Genomic DNA, 19,893 nt, shown 5'->3' with positions numbered 1-19,893 from the left:
AATCTTTACCTGGTTCTTGATCTTAAAGGGAAAGTGTCCATTATTTCCCTACTAGGTATCATATTAGCTGTAGTTATTTTACGTATATCCATTATCAAATTGAGAAAATTTCTTCTTATTTTAGGTTTTCTGAGAGTTTCTATAATTAATAGGTGTTACATTTTAAAAAATGCTTTTTCTACATTTATGGAAACTCTGATACACCTTTCCTCTTTTACTTTCTTAATTTGGTAGATTACATTAAGTGATTTTTAAATATTAATTCAATCTTTTATTCCTGGGAAAACCTTAGTTGGTCATGATAGATATCCTTTCTTTAATATATTGCTGGGTTTGATTTGCTAATATTTTAAGTGTTTTTGGTATATAGTCATGAAAAACATTAATCTGTAATTTTACTTATTTATTTATTTATTTATTTATTTATTTATTTATTTATTTATTATTTGAGATGGAGTCTCACTCTGTAGCCCAGGCTGGAGTACAAAGGCACGGTCTCGGCTCACTGCAACCTTCGCCTCCCAGGTGCAAGCAATTCTTCTATCTCAGCCTCCTGTGTAGCTGGGATTACAGGCATGCGCCACCATGCCTGGCTGATTTTTGTATTTTTAGCAAAGATGGGGTTTCCCCATGTTGGTCAGGCTGGTCTTGAACTCTGGACCTCAGGTGATCCGCCTGCTTCAGCCTCCCAAAGTGCTGAGATTACAGGCATGAGCCACCGTGCCAGGCCAATTTTATTTTTTATAATGCCTTCGTTTGGTTTTGGTATCAGGATCATGCCGACCTGGTGAATGTGTTGAAAAGTCCATTTTCCTCTTCTATTTTCTGAAAAAGTCTTTATGAGATTGGTATTATTTCCTCAGACGAATTTGATAAAATTTGATCAAATTTTCCTGTGAAACCATTTGGGTCTAGAGTTTTCCTTGGAAGAAAATTTTTGATAACAAAGTCAATTTCTTTAATAAATATAGGGCCATTTAGACTTTCTGTTTTATCTTGTGTCAGTTTTGTTAATTGTATATGTCAAGGGATTTGCCCGCCTTATCTAAGTTGTCTAATATTTTGGCATAAAGTTGCCTATAATATTCTCTTATTTTCCTCTTATTGCCTAAAGATTTGTAGTGATGTTAGTGTTAGTTAGCTCCTTCTTTCATTTTTTTTTTTTTTTGGAATGGAAACTAAATTTTCTTTTTTTAAAATTTGAAACAGGGTCTCAGTCTATCTCCCAGGCTGCAACACAGCAGTAGCGTGATTTTGGCACACTGTAACCTCTGTGTCCTGGGCTCAAGTGAACCTCCCACCTCAGCCTCCTGAGTAGCTGGGACTACAGGCATGTGGCAGCATGGTTGGCTAATTTTTGTATTTTTTATAAAGATGGGGTCTTGCTGAGTTGTACAGGCTAGTCTCCAACTCCCAAGGTCAAGCAATCCACCTACCTTGGCCACCCAGAGTGCTGGGATTACAGGCATGAGCCACTGTGCCTAGCCACTAAATATTTATTTTTTCATTCATTTTCAGATTATGCAGTTTTACACTGAATAACACAGAAGGAAACTAAAATTACCAACAGTTTATATGTAAGCTTGATTCCTGTCTTAAGGAAAAGAAGAACACTACAAAAGCAACACGTATTCTAACAAAACGTGTTCTAACAAAACATGTTAGAACAAACAAAAAACAAAAAACCTCTAAAAAGCTTTCACGTTACACTCCCATTTTGTGAATTGGCAGCTGTCTGTGTCCCTTAAATCTTTGATTATCTGCTGCTTTCTGTGTAGCAGGCAACAAAGCACACAGATTGTAACTATAGCTTACCAAAAGGGGATACATGGACCATATATCCATCACCTGGATACTCTAAACCAGTTTTTAAACATAAACTGCAGAAATCCTGACTAATACAGCAAAATAAGACTTTATTTTTTGGCTAGCTGCTAGTGACAACCAGTGATGCCGTAACAGGAGGGGACTGGTCAGAAACATGACACCAACTCTTAATGGCAACTGCTCTACTTGAAATTCACATCTGGTGAAATGAGGACAGATTTTTATTCCTCTATTTTTGAATGATAAGTATCATCACATAATTTTACAAATTGAAATGTAATTTGTCATTGTTGTATCTCTGATTCTATAACCTGATATACTGCTAAGGGAAAATAAGGTGTTAACTTTTTAAAAAATGTGTGAAAGCCGTAATATCATCTACTGTATATGACAAAGCCTCACAGATTCTCTATTGTGATAATTTCAATTTTCTTCTGCCCTCATTTATCCTTTATATTGCTAAGTTGTGTCTTCTCTCTTCTTGATTAATCTAGTTAGTGATTTATCAATTTTGCTGATGTTTTCAAAGACCTAGCTTTTTTCACTTTGTTAATTTTCTGTATTGTCTTTTTTTTAATTTCACTGATTTCTACTCTTGTCTTTATTTGTTTCTCTTGGATTTTTCTTACTCTTTTTTCCACTAACTTCATAAATTGAAATTTTAAGCCAAGATCTTTTTTATTTTCTATTTATGAACAGTAAAATTTTTCTTGTAAGCTCTGTTTTAGCTACATATCACAAATTTGCATCTAATGGTTTTTTCTTTACCATTTAATTAGAAATAATTTCTAACATCTCTTGTGATTCTTTTTTCTTTGACTGGTGGATTATTTAGAAATTTGTTGTTTTAAAAGCTGGGGGTATTTCACTACTAGATTTCAAGGTATTCCACAAAGCTCTAGTAACCCAAACAGCATGGTACTGGCATAAAAACACAGTTGGACCAGTGGAACAGAATAGAGAACCCAAAAATAAATTCACGTATTTACAGCTAAATGATTTTTGACAAAAACATATCAAGAACGTTCACTGGGGAAAGGACAGTGTCTTCAGTAAATGGTGCTCAGGAAATTGGATATTCATATGCAGGAAAATGAAACTGAACCCTCACTTTCACTATATTAAAAAATCAATTCAAAATGGATTGAGGACTTAAATGTAGGACCCAAAACTATGAAACTATTAGAAAAAAGCATAGGGGAAATGCTTCAGGACATTGGTTAGTGTGAAGATCTTATGGAGAAGACTTCAGAAGCACAGGTAGCAAAAGCAAAAGTAGACAAATGGGATTATATCAAACTAAAAAGTTTCCGCACAGGAAAGGAAATAATCCACAGAGTAAAGAGACACCTTCAGAATGGGAAGAATATTTGTCAGTATTTATCCTACAAGGAATTAATATCCAGGATATGCAGGGAACTCAAACATCTCAATAGCAAAAGAAAAAAAAAAGATAATCCAATTAAAATGTGGGCAAGTGAGCTGAATAGGCATCTCTCAATAGAAGACATACAAATAGCCAAAACATGTATAAAAGCATAGTCAACATTATTAATCATCAGAGAAATGCAAATCCAAACCATAATAAGATAGCATCTCACCCCATTAGAATAGCTATTGTCAAAAAGACAAAAAAAAAATGCTAGTAAGGATGTAGAGAAAGGGGAACTCATGCTGCTGGTATGAATTTGAATTAATTCAGTAATTATGGAAAACAGTATGGAGGTTCCTCAAAAAACACAGAAAGGAATTACTATATGAACCAGCAACTCCACTACTAGGTATATATTCAAAGGATAGGAAATCAGTATGTTAAAGAGATATCTGCTGTCCTGTGTTTATTGCAACACTATTTACATAGCCAACATATGGAAACAAACTAAGTGTTCATCAACAGATGAATGGATAAAGAAAATGTGGTGTATATATACACTATATAATACTATTTGGCTATAAAAAACAAAATTTGGTCATTTGTGGCAACATGATGATCTTGGAGGACATTATTGCACCATAGGGTAGATATAATTAACAGTAATTTATTGCATTTTTTCACATAGTTAGAAGAGCAGATTTGGCATGTTTCCAACACATGCACACACACAAATAATTGTGTCTGATGTGATCAATATGCTAATTACTCTGATTTGATCATTACGCATTGTATACATATATATCAAAATATCACCCTGTACTCCATAGATATGTGCAATTAGTCCAGGTGAGGTGGTTCACATGTGTAATAACAACACTTTGAGAGGCTGAGTGGGGAGGATCATTTGAAGCCAAGAGTACAAGACCAGTGTGAATAACAAAGTGAGATCCTGTTTCTACCAAAAAAAAAAATACAATTATAAAGTCACTTAAGGATGATTTTAAAAATTAAAAAACTATTGTTTTAATGTATAAATTCTTGTTTTTTCTAGATGTATTATTGATTTCTAATTTAATTCCATTGTGGTTGAAGAAAATATTTCTGTATAATTTCAATTATTTAAACATCTATTGGGACTTGTTTTGACATCCAATACATGGCCTATTTTGGTGAATGTACCATGTGTTCTTGGAAATAATATATATTCTACAGTTCTTGAATATAATCTTCTAGAAATGGCATTAAGTCAGAGTAGTTGATAGCTAAAATTAATTTTTATTTGCAACAATAGATACTTATTTTAAGGACACCTAGGAACATGAGGTAGGAGGAGACTTCCCTCAACCATCTTTCTTTGCTCTCTGATTTTGTATGCTTAAATTCTAGGAAGCACTTTAGGATCAAAACTGAGAAGAAATTGTATTTACATTCCAGTAGAATGGCAAATCAATAGAGGCACTATCCTTATTTGGATTGATCTATATAAACATCCTCAACAGTGTATTATACTATGGTTTTTAAAAATTACAGATTGAATGGCTTCCAATTTTAACAAATCTCAACCCAAATACAAAAGTATATTATGAACCCATTCCCTCATCCTACTCCTAGAAGCAATTGTTGTTTTACTCCTAAGAATTCTAGTCTATATTTGTTCAATCTTTATACATAGGATTTTTTTGGGGTGGGGGTTAGTTTTGGCACCATTAAAAGTGAAAGCAGTGTTTTGATTGATACCTATAGAAAAGTCAGGGTTCTTTTTAAATTATTACAGTCTAGTAGGCTAGAGTGTCAATATCATTTAAAAACAGATTTTTTTTTTAACTTAGTTCAGGGGTACATGTGCAGGTTTGTTATATAGGTAAGCTTGTCTTATGGGGGTTTGTTGTACAGATTATTTCTTCACCCAGGTATTAAGCCTGGTACCCATTAATTATTTTTCCTGATACTCCCACCTCTCACCCTCCACCCTCCGCCCTCCAATAGGCTGCAGTGTCTGTTGTTTTCCTCTATGTGTCCATGTGTTCTCATCATTTAGCTCCCACTTACAAGTGAGAACATGCAGTATTTGGATTTCTGTTTTTGCATTTGGGACATGATCTCATTCTTGTTTATGAATGCATAGTATTCCATGATGTATATGTAGCACATTTTCCTTGTCCAGTCTATCATCAATGACTTAGTTTGATTTCATGTCTTTGCTATTGTGAATAGTGCTGCGGTGAACATATGCGTGCATGTGTCTTTATGATGGAATGATTTGTATTTCTTTGGGTATATACCCAGTAATGGGATTGCTGGGTCGAATGGTAGATCTTTCAGGAATTGCCACAGTTTTCCACAATGGTCAAACTAATTTACACTCCCACCAACAGTGTTAAGCATTCCTTTTTCTCTGCAACCTTATCAGCATCTGTTATTTTTTGATGTTGAGTTATTTTAACTCTCATTTTTTATTATTTTTAATAATAGCCATCTGACTGGCATGAGATGATATCTCATTGTGGTTTTGATTTGCATTTCTCTAATGATCAGGGATGCTGAGCTTTTTTATATGCTTACTGGCTGCATGTGTGTCTTCTTTTGTTTTTGTTTTTGTTTTTGTTATGAGACACAGTCTCTCTGTCACCCAGGCTGGAGTGCAGTGGCATGATCTCGGCTCACTGCAACCTCCGCCTCCCGGGTTCAAGCGATTTTCCTGCTTCAGCCTCCCAAGTAGCTGGGCTTGCAGGCACCCACCACTGTGCCCAGCTAATTTTTGTATTTTTAGTAGAAACAGGGTTTCACCACGTTGGCCAGACTGGTCTCGTCCTCCTGACCTCAGATGATCCACCCACCTCGGCCTCCTAAACTGCTGGGATTATAGGCGTGAGCCACTGCGCCTGACCATGTCTTCTTTTGAAAAGTGTCTGTTTATGTCCTTTGCCCACTTTTTAGTGGGTTTCTTTTTTCTCTTGTAAATTTGAAAAATAGAAATTTTGATTTGCCAAGAAAAGCCTTACATTATTTAGGGAGGGACACGTCACCTGGAATGTTACATTTTTATCTACTAATAGTGATTTACATCAGCTTCTCAATTCAGATGAAATACATCTATCCACTTGCTACTTTAATCCCTATTTGAACATAGATAGTAAAAGAATTAGAAGTGAAGTAGTAGTGTATGCCTGCTCAAATAAAAGAGATGAATCTATATAATCCACATTTTGACCTGTGGCATGCACCTGTGGAATGAGTCAAGTTTAAAGCCCTTGAACAAAACAATTAGATCACATGAGTTCAGTCCTATATAGCTTTGTGCTGTAAGCAACAAAATTAACAAATAATTAAAGGAAGATTTGAAAATGATGCACTTGTTTCTTTTTCTCACCACAGGATGCTGAATATGCATATTTTGATTTTCCTGAACTTCTTTCATTGAGAACTGCTTTAATTCTCCACCTTCAACACAATACTAACATTGATGTGCAAACGGAGTTTTCTGGATGCTTATCACAAGATTGGAAGTTATTCTTGGAACAGCATTACCCGTATTTTCTGATAGTTTCAGAGGAAGGCCTGAGTGATTTACAAACGTACCTTTTTAACTTCCTAATCATACATTCCTGGGGAATGAAAGTCAACGTTGTGCTTTCATCAGGGCATGAATCTGATACTCTCAGATTTTATGCACATACTATGGAAAGCACAGACAGAAACCAAACTTTTTCCAAGGAGGTAATTGACATTAATAACTCTCATTTTTTGTCCTGATTTCTTGTTTTAATTCTCAAAATCACTAACTCAATATTCTTTCTGTATTTTTTAATGGAACTTATTATAGGCAGTCTCCGAAGAGGTAATACATTTAATAATGGTAACAATGATAATGACAGACATTTATTAAGCACTTATGCCAATTCCTTTTCCTAAATTTCTCTTAATTCTCAGGGTACTCCTATAAGGTTTGTAGCATTATTATATCTATCTATTCATATCTAATTATGGTATTGTCACCTCATCTGTGAAAGAATATTTAGAGTATTGAAGTAATTTGCTCATGTTAAGTACCTAATTGTAGTATAATAAGAAATATATTTGCACCTTATCCCCAGTTGCTGTCACAGAGCCCCTAAAACCCTTGGAATTTCTTGAGTAATAATAATGTCTTTTGTTATTTGTAAGGAGCTGCTTTTGATCACATCTGAATTTTTCCTAATGAGGTAACCTAGGGTGGGGCCCCTGGATAGCCTCAGGGTTGGGCTGGCCACCAAAAGGACCAAGCCATCAGAGGCTGGAAGCTTCAGTCCCAGCCACCAACCTCTGGGAAGGAGAGTAAGAGGGGCTAGATATTAAGCTCTATAAAAACTCTCGAACAGTGAGGTTTGTTCAACTCCCAGGTTGGGAACTCCTGGGAGGGTGGTGCACCCAGGGTGTTACTGGGGCCATCTGCCCCTCTCCTCATACCTTGCCCTGTGCATCTGTTCCATCTGGCTGTTCCACAGTTGAATCCTTCATAATAAACTGGTAATAGCAAGCAAACCACTTTTCCTGAGTTCTGGTGAACTATGCTAGCAAATTACCAAACGTGAGGAGGGGACCCCAGATTTGTAGCTGGTCTGTCAGCATGTGAAGCCCGGCATTTGTGATTCGTGTCTGAAGTGGGAGGCAATCTTGTTGGACTGAGTCCTTACCCTGTGCGGCCTGCCTTAACCCAGGGTAGTTAGTGTTGGAATGGAATTAAATTATATGGCACCCAGTTGGTGTCTGGAGAGAATTAGGCAATTATTGGTATGGAAAACCCATACTTTTTTTTTTTGTTAGTGTTATAAGTAAAGAAGTGGTTTTCCTTTACGAATAAAAGGTTGACAGTGGATTTCCCCAAAGGAGTATGTCTCTAGCTTCTATATTTAGCCGTAGGGTGTCCTGCCGCCCGGATCCTGGAAAGCAAGAAATGCATTTAACTGGAAATCCATGTGTTTAGAGGTTCGTGTGTTGCATATAGGCAGTGAAATGATGGGTAACATGGAGGAAGGACCCTTAATGAGAAAGAAATGAAGAAGACTGACAAAGAAGCAAGTAATGAGATAATTTCATTCCTTAACATAAACTCATGAAGTCTGAAGAATTTTCAAAGCATTATGATAGGCTCATTATTTTGGTATAGTTGACATTAGGTTTATGCAGTATTTATGTTATGAAACTTGGGAGTCAAAAAATATATTAATAATCTTATGAGTGAATCTAGTCTTGTTCCAGTTTTCACATTTTGAAATGAATTCTGATGATGCAGGCCGTTCAATAGTTTATCAAAAATAATCTTTCAATGTAATTCATATTTTTACTTTTTATAGCAGATCTCTGTCCTTTGAAATTGGAACTCCGCCTTTGTTTTTTGTTTTGGTTGGAAAATTGCCTTCTAAATGTACAATATGGCAATAAAACTACAATTTATCATGTTTTGAGAAACATTCTTCATGTAATTAAGACATACAGATGTTTGTCATGCTTTTAGATTAGTTATTTGCTTTATTTTTATTCTGTCATTAAAATATTTCCCCAGGTTTTTTTTTTTGAACTTTAGACTTCTCTTTCCTTCCCTCCTTCCCTCCTTCCCTCCCTCCCTCCCTCCCTCCCTCCCTCCCTCCCTCCCTCCCTCCCTCCCTCCCTCCCTTCCTTCCTTCCCTCCTTCCTTCCTTCCCTCCCTTTGGTGTCTTGATATATTGCCTAGGCTGGAGTGCAGTGGTGTGATCTTGGCTCACTGCAACCTCCGCCTCCTTGGTTCAAGCAATTCTCTTGCCTGCCTTGGCCTCCCAAGTTGCTGGGATTACAGGTGGCTGCCACCACGCCAGGCTAATTTTTGTATTCTTAGTAGAGATAGGATTTCATCATGTTGCCCAGGCTGGTCTTGAACTGCTGACCTCAGGTGATCCACCCACCTTGGCCTCCTAAAGTGCTGGGATTGCAGGCATGAGCCATTGTGCCTGGCCTCTAGACTTTATTTTCATATTGAGAAGAGGTACTGTTACCAGTAAGTCTCTATTTTGCCTGAAAAATACCAGACTCTGACTTAAAAATGCAATACTAGGGTCTTGATTGGTCTCTCTTTAAGAATAACCATATTTATTTATTTATTTATTTATATAGGGTCTCGCTATGTTGCCCAGGCTGGTTTCAAACTCCTGGGCTCAAGCGATATTCCTGCCTCAGCCTCCCAAAGTGCTGAGATTACAGGCATGAGCCATCATGCCTGGCCTTCTTTTCTTCTTAAATTGATGATTTTATTTTCTGTAAAATTATTTTCTAATTCATTATCTATAAGTATTTCCCTAAAAGAAGTTATTTTTCTCGCCCCCTTTGGACTGTTTAAATTAGTCTCAATAAATATTATAGATGTATTATATGTTGATAATTGTTCAGGATTGGGGGTCCATACTACCTTCTCTAAGTTTCTATATTTTTGAAAGCTCCATAATACCAAGACAGTTCATTATATTCTGAAATAAAAATTAATTTGTCAAAGAGGAAATATGCATGTTTATCAGAGCTTAAGAAAAATTGTCCTAAAGACATATGAGGGTGATTTTACTTAGTATACCTTATAACAAATGTAGAATTCAAATGTCTCACTAAAAAAATTAATTTAACTTTATTTTAACTTCTGGGATACATGCGCAGAACATGCAGGTTTGTTACATAGGTAAATGTGTGCCATGGTGGTTTGCTGCACCTATCAACCCATCACCTAGGTATTAAACCCTGCACGCATTAGTTATTTATCCTGATGCTCTCCCTCCCCCGTTCCCCCAACAGGCCCTAGTGTGTGTTGTTCCTTTCCCTGTGTCCATGTGTTCTCATTGTTCAGCTCCCACTTATAAGTGAGAACATGTGGTGTTTGGTTGTCTCATCCTGCGTTAGTTTGCTGAGGTTAATGGCTTCGAGCTCCATCCATGTCCCTGTGAAGGACATGATGTTGTTCCTTTTTACAGCTGCATAGTATTCCATGGAATATATGTACCACATTTTCTTTATCCGATGTATGATTGATGGGCATTTGGGTTGATTTCATGTCTTTGCTATTGTGAGTAGTGCTGCAGTGAACATACTTATGCATGTATCTTTATAATAGAATGATTTATATTCCTTTGGGTATATACCCAGTAATAGGATTGCTGGGTCAAATGGTATTTCTGGTTCTAAGTCTTTGAGGAATTGCCACACTGTCTTCCATAATGGTTGAACTAATTTCATCCCCACCAACAGTGTATAAGCATTCGTATTTCTCTACAACCTCGCCAGCATATGTTGTTTCTTGACTTTTTAGTAATCGCCATTCTGACCAGCATGAGATAATATCTCATTGTGGTTTTGATTTGCCTCAAGTGTCTCATATTTTACAGCTGGGAAATACTTTATTTAAGATATTTTATATGGTTTTCTCCCTTTTACAGAATGAAACAGTGATTCAGAGTGCATATAAAAGCCTCATACAACACTTGGAAGAAAGAAGGGTTTTAGCATTAGCAACTCATTTTGAACATTTGAAATGGAATGATATGATGGAAGAGGTATTAAAATTTTTATTTCTTTAAATAAAAGTTTGATAGAATTTGGTAAATGAGAATGAACTTGTGATTAGTTCAGTCCTTAGACCAGACTAAAGGGTGCCATATACCTCCTTAGTACATGTGTACTATCTGAATCTTAGAATGTCATGCTCTCAGTGTACCTTGAATTCATCGGATGGCATATGTAATTTTATATTCATTTCCGGAAGCCATATTTTAAAACAGACTCTGGGAAACTAGAAAATTGTAGTACTTAATGCAACAGTAATGTTTATTTTCCAGTATTCAAATTGAGGAGGGCTCTAAGATATCATTTGCCATATAAACAGTCAAAATGTGGAATTAATTATACCTTAAGTCTAATTTTCTGATTATCTTCTCAAGCTATGCTTTATACTACTATTTATCATGATGGATTACTAAGCACCTCTTTCTTTTTTTTTTTTTTCTGATGCTCAAGTGGTAAAAGGTGGTTGCATAAGAAAGTTTGGAAAAAAACAGAAAAGTAGTAAGAATATCCATAATTCCACTTCTTGATATTAGCATTTTAACATATATTTTTGTGTAGCTGAGGACATATTGTGTGTGTGTGTGTGTGTGTGTGTGTATGTGTGTGTGTGTGTGTATATATATATAGTTTATATATATGTTTTTGGTGTTTTGTTTTGTTTTTTTTTTTCAGACAAGGCCTCACTCTGTTGCCCATTCTGGAGTGCAGTGGCACAATCATGGATCACTGCAGCCTTGACCTCCCAGGCTCAGGTGATCCTCCCACCTCAGCCTCCTGAGTAGCTGGACCCACAGGCATATGCCACCATGCCTGCCTAATTTTTAATTTTTATTTTATATAGAGATGGTGTCTCACTTTGTTACCCAGGCTGGTCTTAAACTCCTGGGCTCAAGTGATCCTCCTACCTTGGCCTCCCAAAGTCTTGGGATTATAGCTGTGAGCCACCATGCCCAGACTGTATATATATATTTTAGTGTACATTTCATTAAGATTATTGCATATTTTCTTGTCATTAAGAATTTTTCATAAATGTAGTATCTAATGAGTGCATTATATTTTCTTAATGCTGGACACTTAAATTACTTCAAAATTTTGGCTCATATAAATAATGTTATAATGAACATTTTGATGTATATGTTTTTTGTATACATATTGGGTTATTATTCCTCTGTGCTAAATTCCCAGAAATTCAAAACTGGATCATAAGGCATCAACATATTTAATGATCCTGATGGACGTTGTCAAAGAGCTTTGCAGAAATTCTATACCTACCTGTACTTTTATCTTTAATCTGTAAGAGAGGTGACTCACCACACAATTTTCAATGTTGTGTGATATTATTTTAAAATTTTTGATATTATTGATATTTATAACAAGCTAATTTTTGTTTTAACATATACTTCTCTGATTTTTAGTAAAATGGGATGATTTTATTTTTATTAATAATCTATTTCCTTCTTTGTGAATCAGTTCATGTTTTACTAAATCTTAATTTCTTATTATTTAATTTCTTTACATATTTAGGTTTTCATATTTCTCTGGCATATTGGTTGTAATTATTTTTCAATTTTCTATCATTAAAATGATCATACATTTTTAAACTAAACATTTGAAGTTCCGTTTAGTCAAATCTATACAATCGTTTTCTTTATGTTTCTTACAAGTAAGAGCACTTCTGAGTAAAAGAATATTTCTAAATAATTTGACATTTGAAGAAATTTCTTTTTTGATAGGCGTATCAGACTCTATTTCTGCTTCAGCACCTATGGTCAGAAGGATCGGACATCCAGCGTGTTCTCTGTGTCACTTCATGTTCACTATCCTTGAGAATGTACCATCGTGTCTTAGTAAGTAAAAAGAACACAGCCGCCAGGCAGAAAGCTGTCATTCATCAGGTGTAACTGGTATAACTTCACTGGTGGCATCAGGTTCTCCACTGTTGACATACTCTTGGTTTCTGACCGCCATTTTCTTCATTAGGAATTTAGCCCCTTCCCCCACCAATTTATGTGTATTAAATACCAAAAAGGGGAGAAAAATTAGAATCTGTATACATAAGAAAATATTATGTTACATAATTTAGTGTTTTTCTTAAAATACAATGTACAGCAAGTTTTATCTGGTGTTTCACTTAGTAGTTATTTAGCCCAGTTCTTCTAAAAAACAGAGAAAGTGAGGAGGAAGAGGAAAAGAAACAAATTGGAGGAGGGGCCCCACTATACGCTGTGTTTCAGGGTCTTTGTGTTACCTGACACCATGTAATCTTACAACTTTTCAGTATAGCAATTATCACTCTCTCCTGTCGATTCAAGACTTTGAGACCAAGACTTCCCTAACCTACCTAAAATCACATGGTAAAAGGCAGCCTGGATTTTGACTAGGATGGTTGGCTCCACAGCTTGTAATGATTCTGCTCTGTTAAGTTGTGTATTTAAAAGAACAGTTCTGTTATTGTTTATTAGTGTCACTGAGACTATAGAGATCCTGAATTTTTATAATTGTTTTCAGCTTATAGGGCCCTTTAGGAATCTTTTGAGGAACATGGATTTTCCGCTCTGCTATATGCATCCCTGCTTGCATAAGTACACACACACACACATACACACACACACACACACACACACACACAAAGTTTGTATGCAGTCTAGATATCGGTGTGTTTCAGGCTGAAAACTCTGTTCTTAAAACAAACAGCAATAAAAGAAATAGAAAAAAAAGAAAAAGAAAAAGAAAGAAATAATGTGACTGTACAGGGCTCAAGAAGTTAGTATTCTATAGGAGAAAATTGTCCATTTCTTAAATCTATCAGCATGTTTTCATAAAATATTTACTTTGTGCATGGTAATATATATGCCAAAAATAAATATATTTGGAGAGAGAGAAGAAATAGACATGATATCTACCCCCACTGATCATACATATCTTGGAAGGCAATTTTAATGTCCCTTTGAAATAACTAGAGGAATTTCAGACCTCTAGTCTGAACCACCAACTCAACATTTTCACTTGGATTTGTAATAGACATCTCAAATTTAGGATTTCTGGAATCAAACTCCCCAAACCTGCTTCTGCCTCACTCTTCTCCATCCCAACAAATGACAACAACATTCTTCTAGCTGCTAAAAAAAAAAAAAAAAAAAAAAAAAAAAGGAAGCTGTTTACTCTTCGGGAGCACCATGGAGAATGGAGAATGGAGAGAGCAGTGAGCATTTTATGCTTCTTCCTTCTTGATTCTTTCCTTAGTTTGAATTTCCCATCTTTGACTTTCTCTTGACTGGTAACACATTTATTAATTCCCTTAGCTAAGGATATTGATTGTCTAATGTGTGCTAATAGCTGCTTTCAACCTACAGAGCTGGGATGTTATGAAGACTAGCTAATAATAGGTAACATTTAGGGCTTACTATGTATTGGTGATATTCTAGATATTTCACATTTTTCCAGAAACCCTATGAGAAAGTGTACTGTTACTATCCCAATTTTATACATATAGGAGAACTGACTCATACAGTGTCTTGACTGGAGTTAGACGGTTTTCAGAGCCCAGATCCTGAATTACTGTGCAATAGTCTTTTTAATGTAGGAGACAGAGCACTCCAATATTTTAATTTAGTATGTAGTACAGTAGATCTTAGCTATGTAGATTTCTCTAAAATTGCGAATTTGAATACTTAAATTTTGAAGATAAACAGTAAAAAATGAAGAACTTAGAAACTTTACATTATTTCAGCATGATTGTCAGAATTTTAAGAGCATACTTAAAAATGATAATTACCTTAATATATTCACTTTTATGTTATGCTGAAGATGTGCCGTGGGTGGGAGTGTGAATAGCACCGATCATAGGGTTCTGGGTATAAAAGCTGATTTCTCACAAAAGTTCATATTGATTAATTTAATTTGCTTCTTTCTTACATGATTTAGAGATGGCTAGGGATCACTGTCTCATTTGAATCTCCTTTACTCTATTTGCCTAATTGTTTTTGGAAAAATATTTTCAAATGACCATGCACGATGTTTTTGGTGGTTCTAATTTTAAAAAATGAACATATTGAACCCAAATCAATCTCCTTGTAATTTCAGTTATCCCTAATTTTGCTCTATGAAGATACCCAGATTAAGGTTTTTTTAACCTTCCATATGACAACCTTTTATATATTCGAAAATAGTTCTGAAGTCTCTGCCACAGGAGGTGAAACTTGACCATTTCCTTCCCCGATTTCTCATTCAATACGTTTTACAGATAGATTGCCATCCGGGATTTCTCACCCTGAACCTGCCGTGGGTTTGTAGATATTACTCTTCATTCTCTGAAATGACAGGGCATTTTACATGGGGCTCTGTCAATCCTCAGACCTCTGGGTCAGGGACTTCCTTTGCTGCCAACTCATTTAAAGTCCAGCTTCACTGAAAATCATAAGAAATGCATTATGTGAACTACTAAGCCTGGAGCTTTCCCTCCCTCTTACCTACTTCTGTATCAGTGCAGCCAAGTTTGTGTATGCAGAAGGGGACTTTCTCACAAATGTAGATGTAAAACTTTGAAGATATGATCTTCGTGGAGTGCCTATTACAATGCCATTTCACAGCGTGACATTGTGACTGTTCTCATCTTCTTTATTGTGCGCAGGTGCACAGTAATTGCCTATCCCTGCAGGAGGTGGAAGATTTCTGCAGACTGCGTTGCCTCTGTGTGGCTTTTCAACTCCACTTACCCCTTTCTCAGAGAGCTTGTTCTCGAGTCATCACATGCTCTTGGATTAGGAACAGTGATTCTTTCTTAAAAATGGTAAACATATTTTGTTTATTTTTTGTCTGAACATGAGAGATGAAAACCATGATCACCTTTAAAACTGGAGTTATATTGGAATAATGCCAGATCTAATCAGCTGATAAATCAAGTTCCTATTTTCAACAACTTTTATTTTTGGTAGTGTAATGAGGAAAACCACAGTATATCTGTTTTATGGAAGCATGAGAGCCTTCCTCTTTTTCCTTCTTATCTCTGATGAGATCTTGTTTTTATATAATCAATCATAGAAAATTGATTGACATTGTATTCTCTTTGTAGAGAAACTCAGGAAAAGTGTTTATGAATTTATTTTTTCTGTTTATAATAAAAATGTATTAAAGGAAAGTTAAAAATTGAAGAAAAAATAATAATATGTACTCCTAACGCACTGTTCAAATTAATACTGTTAACGGTTAATATTTTGGTTTAATTTCTTTCATTTTTTATTTTAGGGCCTAGTTTTTGTTATGGTTGCAATCATATGATATATGCTACATATTATTTTATTGTAAAAGCATTTTCACTTTTGGTTAGCATAATTTTAAAAATTTTTAATTTTTGTGAGTACATAGTAGTTGTACATATTTATTGAGTGCATTAGATGTTTTGATACAGGCATGCAATGCCTAATAATCACATTATGGAGAACGGGGTACCCATTCACTCAAGCTGATTAGCATAATTTTTATGGCTACTAAATAACGTTTGAGTGATTGTATTGTAGTTTACTTAATCATACCTCTATAAAGGGACATTAGGATCATTTGAAGCTTTTGTATCATAAATGCTACTGGCCTTGAGGGATAATTTGTAATGAATTACCTTGAATAGATTTTCTGAAATGGGAAAAGAGATGATAAGCCAAAAAGGTATGGAAAATTTGAGGATCTTGATAGATACTGTCAAATTGTTATCATAGACATTTTAAAACCAATCTGTCAGGCAGCTGGTCCACACATGTTTATTCAGTGCATATTCACTGTGATAAGCACCAAGGAAGGAGTGGAGAAAAATACAAACTCATATCTCTTCTTCTTCCATGGAACTTCAATTTGCATTATTGAATAAGCAGTAAAATGATTACAAAGGTGCTGATGGATATGAAGGAGGGACTAATGAAGCTTTGGAAATGAATGATTAAGAGACACAACCCAGTCTGGAAAGGTTGACCTCTCTGAAGAGTGAAGACAAGTGAAATGACTCATGGTCTGAAGGATGAGTAATAGTTAGTGGGGGAAGGGAAGAGCAAAAGGTTTTCAAGAGAGGACATAGCACTTGCAAATGCCCCAAGGAGCTCAGATATGTTTAGTGTGACCAGAGAGGAGAAAAGCTGATGAAGCTGAGGAGGGTGTAGGAGAAAAATCAATATAGTACTTGTTGGCTCTGTTAAGGACTTAGGAAATCCTAAAAATAATGAGAAGTGATTGAAGGATTTCAAGCTGAAATTGACATTTTTGTTTAAGAGTTCTTTGGCTGAAGTGCATAGAGCGCATTGTAGACATCCAAATATAGAGGTGAGGAAACCACCCCAGTGATCACATGGTGATGATGCTAACATGGCTAAAATGTTGGTGGCAGTAGGAACAAATAGAAGTCAAAGATACAAGAGTTCTTTAGGCTTTGAAACTGACAGGGTTAAGGAACAGGATATGAGGCAGAAGGGAGAAGGAAGAGTCAATGATGACTTTCAGGTTTCTGGCTAGGCCAACTGTATGGATGCTGCCACTGAAAGAAGAACATTTTGAAGAGGAAAATAATGAGTTTGGGAAATAGTGAGTTTGAGGTGGTGGCAATGAGACTTCCAAAGGAAATATGTAAAAGGCAGTTTAAGTATTCTTTAGACTGGGAATAAAAATTTGGGACACATTAGCCCATGAGTGGTTCTGAATACCATACCAGTTATGTGTTTTTCTAGGTAAAATGAGAGGACATCTAGGTTCAGGGTCCAGAGATATTCCAGAATTTAGTGGTCAGGTAGAAGCTTAAGAATTAGAAAAAGACACTGAAAAAGAGTGGTGAAGATAGATGGTAGAAAATCTGGGAGAATATGATATCTTGGAGTTCATATGAATCATATTTCAAAAAGAAGGAAATGGTTTATTAGTGTCAAATTCTGCAGATAATATGAGGATGTTGACAGAAAATTCAGTGACTTTAATTTAATTGCATGAAAGTCAAGGCCAATTATTATTGTTGTCATTATTATTATTGTTTTGAGACAAGGTCTTGCTCTGTTGCCCAGGCTGGAGTGCTGTGGCATGACCATAGCTCACTGCAGCCTCGACCTCCCAGGCTCAAGTGATCCTCCCACCTCAGCCTCTCTAATAGATGGGACTATACGCCACCATGCCTGGCTAATTTTATTTTTTGTAGAGGCAAGGTCTGGTCATGTTGCCAAGGCTGGTCTTGAATGCCTGGGCTCAAACAATCCTCCTGCCTCAGCCTCACAAAGTGTTGGGATTATAGGCATAAGCCATGGTACCTAGCCAAGGCTAATTATTATTAAGAGCTGTTTTGGTAGAGTGATGGGGTACAAAATCTATGGAATATTCAACAATAGTGAGTGGATGGGTATAAAATAAAGGTAGTGGAGGCAACTCTTTCCTTGGAGTTGGTCTTAGTTCATCTGTAATCTTTTTTTTTTTTTTTTTTGAGGGAGACCAGAGTTTTATTATTATTCAATTCAGTCTCCCCTGAGCATTTGGAGATCAGAGTTTTTAAGGACAACTTGGTGGGTAGGGGGAAGCCAGTGAGCCAAGAATGCTGATTGGTCAGGTCAGAGATGAAATCATAGGGTGTTGAAGCTGTCTTCTTGCACTGAGTCAGTTCCTGGATGGGGACCACAAGATCAGATGAGCCAGTTTATAGAGCTGGCTGATGTCAGCTGATCCATCACGTGCAAGGTCTGCAAAATATCTCAAGTACTGGCTTAGGTTTTACAACAGTGGTTTTATCCCCAGGAGCAATACTGGGGAGGGTCAGAATCTTGTAGCCTCCAGCTGCATGACTCCTAAGCCATAATTTCTAATCTTTTGACTAATTTGTTAGTCCTCCATGGGCCGCCTAGTCCCCAGGAATGAAGGGGGTTTGTTTTGAGAAAGGGCTGTTATCATCTTTGTTTCAAACTATAAACTGTAAACAAAGTTCCTTCCAAAGTTAGTTCAGCCTACACCCAGGAACAAACAAGAACAGCTTGGAGGTTAGAAGCAAGGTGGAGTTAGTTAAGTCAGATCTCTTTCACCGTTTCAGTCATAATTTTGCAATGGTGGTTTCAATCCCTACTTCTGGGTTTTATAACCTCTTAATCTTAAGGTCTTGGCTAAAGAAGATGGAAAAAGGGCAAAGACCGCTCTAACTTCTTCCTGCTCACCAGGGGTGTAGTGGGGGTAGGTGTTGACCCCAAAGTGAGAGGAATGGAACCAGTTTGCAACTGTCTAAATGTACTCATGCAGGCCTGGCTGGGATCCCAGGACCTGCATGACAAAGGTGTTAGTATTGTCATCTATAGTTTTAGTACCACATTAAGGGAACAGCGTACTATAAGGTAAATAATGAGTACTAGGATAAGCAGTGCAATTCCCAGTTTTAAAAGTAAAGATATGAAAGCATTAGTTTGGGGACTTATAGATCACCATCTGTAATATTTGTGATTGTAATGACTTTATCATTCCACCCAGAAATGTCCCTTGTGACCTACCTTATAGGGGGTTAACCAGGAGTATGAAATTATTCCATGCCTCCCTGCTAATAATGTTTTATTTTTAATTTTCAGAACAAGTGGTGTGAACATTTCATTTTAAGCAACTTAAACGTTTTTGGATGCTGGAATCTGAATTTAAATCATGTTTCTGACTTGTATGATGAGCAATTGTTAAAGAATATTGCCTTCTACTATGAATTTGAGAGTACTCAAGGTAGTACCTTAATATGCATTAACATTATATCATGAACAAATTATATAAAACCCTTATAAATTTTCCAGTACATACCACAGCAACATTTTTGTTTCTTGAAAACCTTTGTGTGTGTACATACTTTTTACGTATTTTATTTTTTCTTCACTTAATAGCATTTGAAAATGAGTATAATGCTATGATATGATATGCTATGATATGATAGCATATTAATAGTTATATTTTTTATTTAAATGGTAGATGCATGATATTTTATAACGCTTACTGTAATTAATATAATCCTTTCACTATTTTTGAACATTTAAGGATATATTGCATTTTTCCTAAAAATAAATAAAACTGCATTTTGGTACATACATAATTTTTGCCTTCCTTTGAATATTTTTATAGAGTAAATTATCTAGAGTGGCTTACATAGTCAGAGAATA

The 19,893-nt window shown here is 35.9% G+C and overlaps 1 protein-coding gene across 4 annotated transcripts in view; it reads left to right on the top strand.

Annotated features, from left to right (window-relative positions):
- Positions 1–19,893, top strand: part of DDX60L (DExD/H-box 60 like) — a 259,291-nt gene that overhangs the window by 147,928 nt on the left and 91,470 nt on the right. For all 4 annotated transcript variants that reach the window (XM_055111991.2, XM_063603978.1, XM_063603979.1 and 1 more), the window contains 5 exons: positions 6,578–6,919; positions 10,633–10,749; positions 12,493–12,606; positions 15,390–15,548; positions 19,324–19,465. In XM_055111991.2, the coding sequence (XP_054967966.1) occupies positions 6,578–6,919; positions 10,633–10,749; positions 12,493–12,606; positions 15,390–15,548; positions 19,324–19,465 (874 nt within the window). The remainder of the gene's footprint in view (positions 1–6,577; positions 6,920–10,632; positions 10,750–12,492; positions 12,607–15,389; positions 15,549–19,323; positions 19,466–19,893) is intronic.

This window comes from Pan paniscus, chromosome 3 (genome assembly GCF_029289425.2).
Source record: "Pan paniscus chromosome 3, NHGRI_mPanPan1-v2.0_pri, whole genome shotgun sequence".
Lineage (NCBI taxonomy): Eukaryota > Metazoa > Chordata > Mammalia > Primates > Hominidae > Pan > Pan paniscus.
Note: the sequence above shows the minus strand (reverse complement) of the source record. Positions and strands in the feature narration are given on the sequence as shown.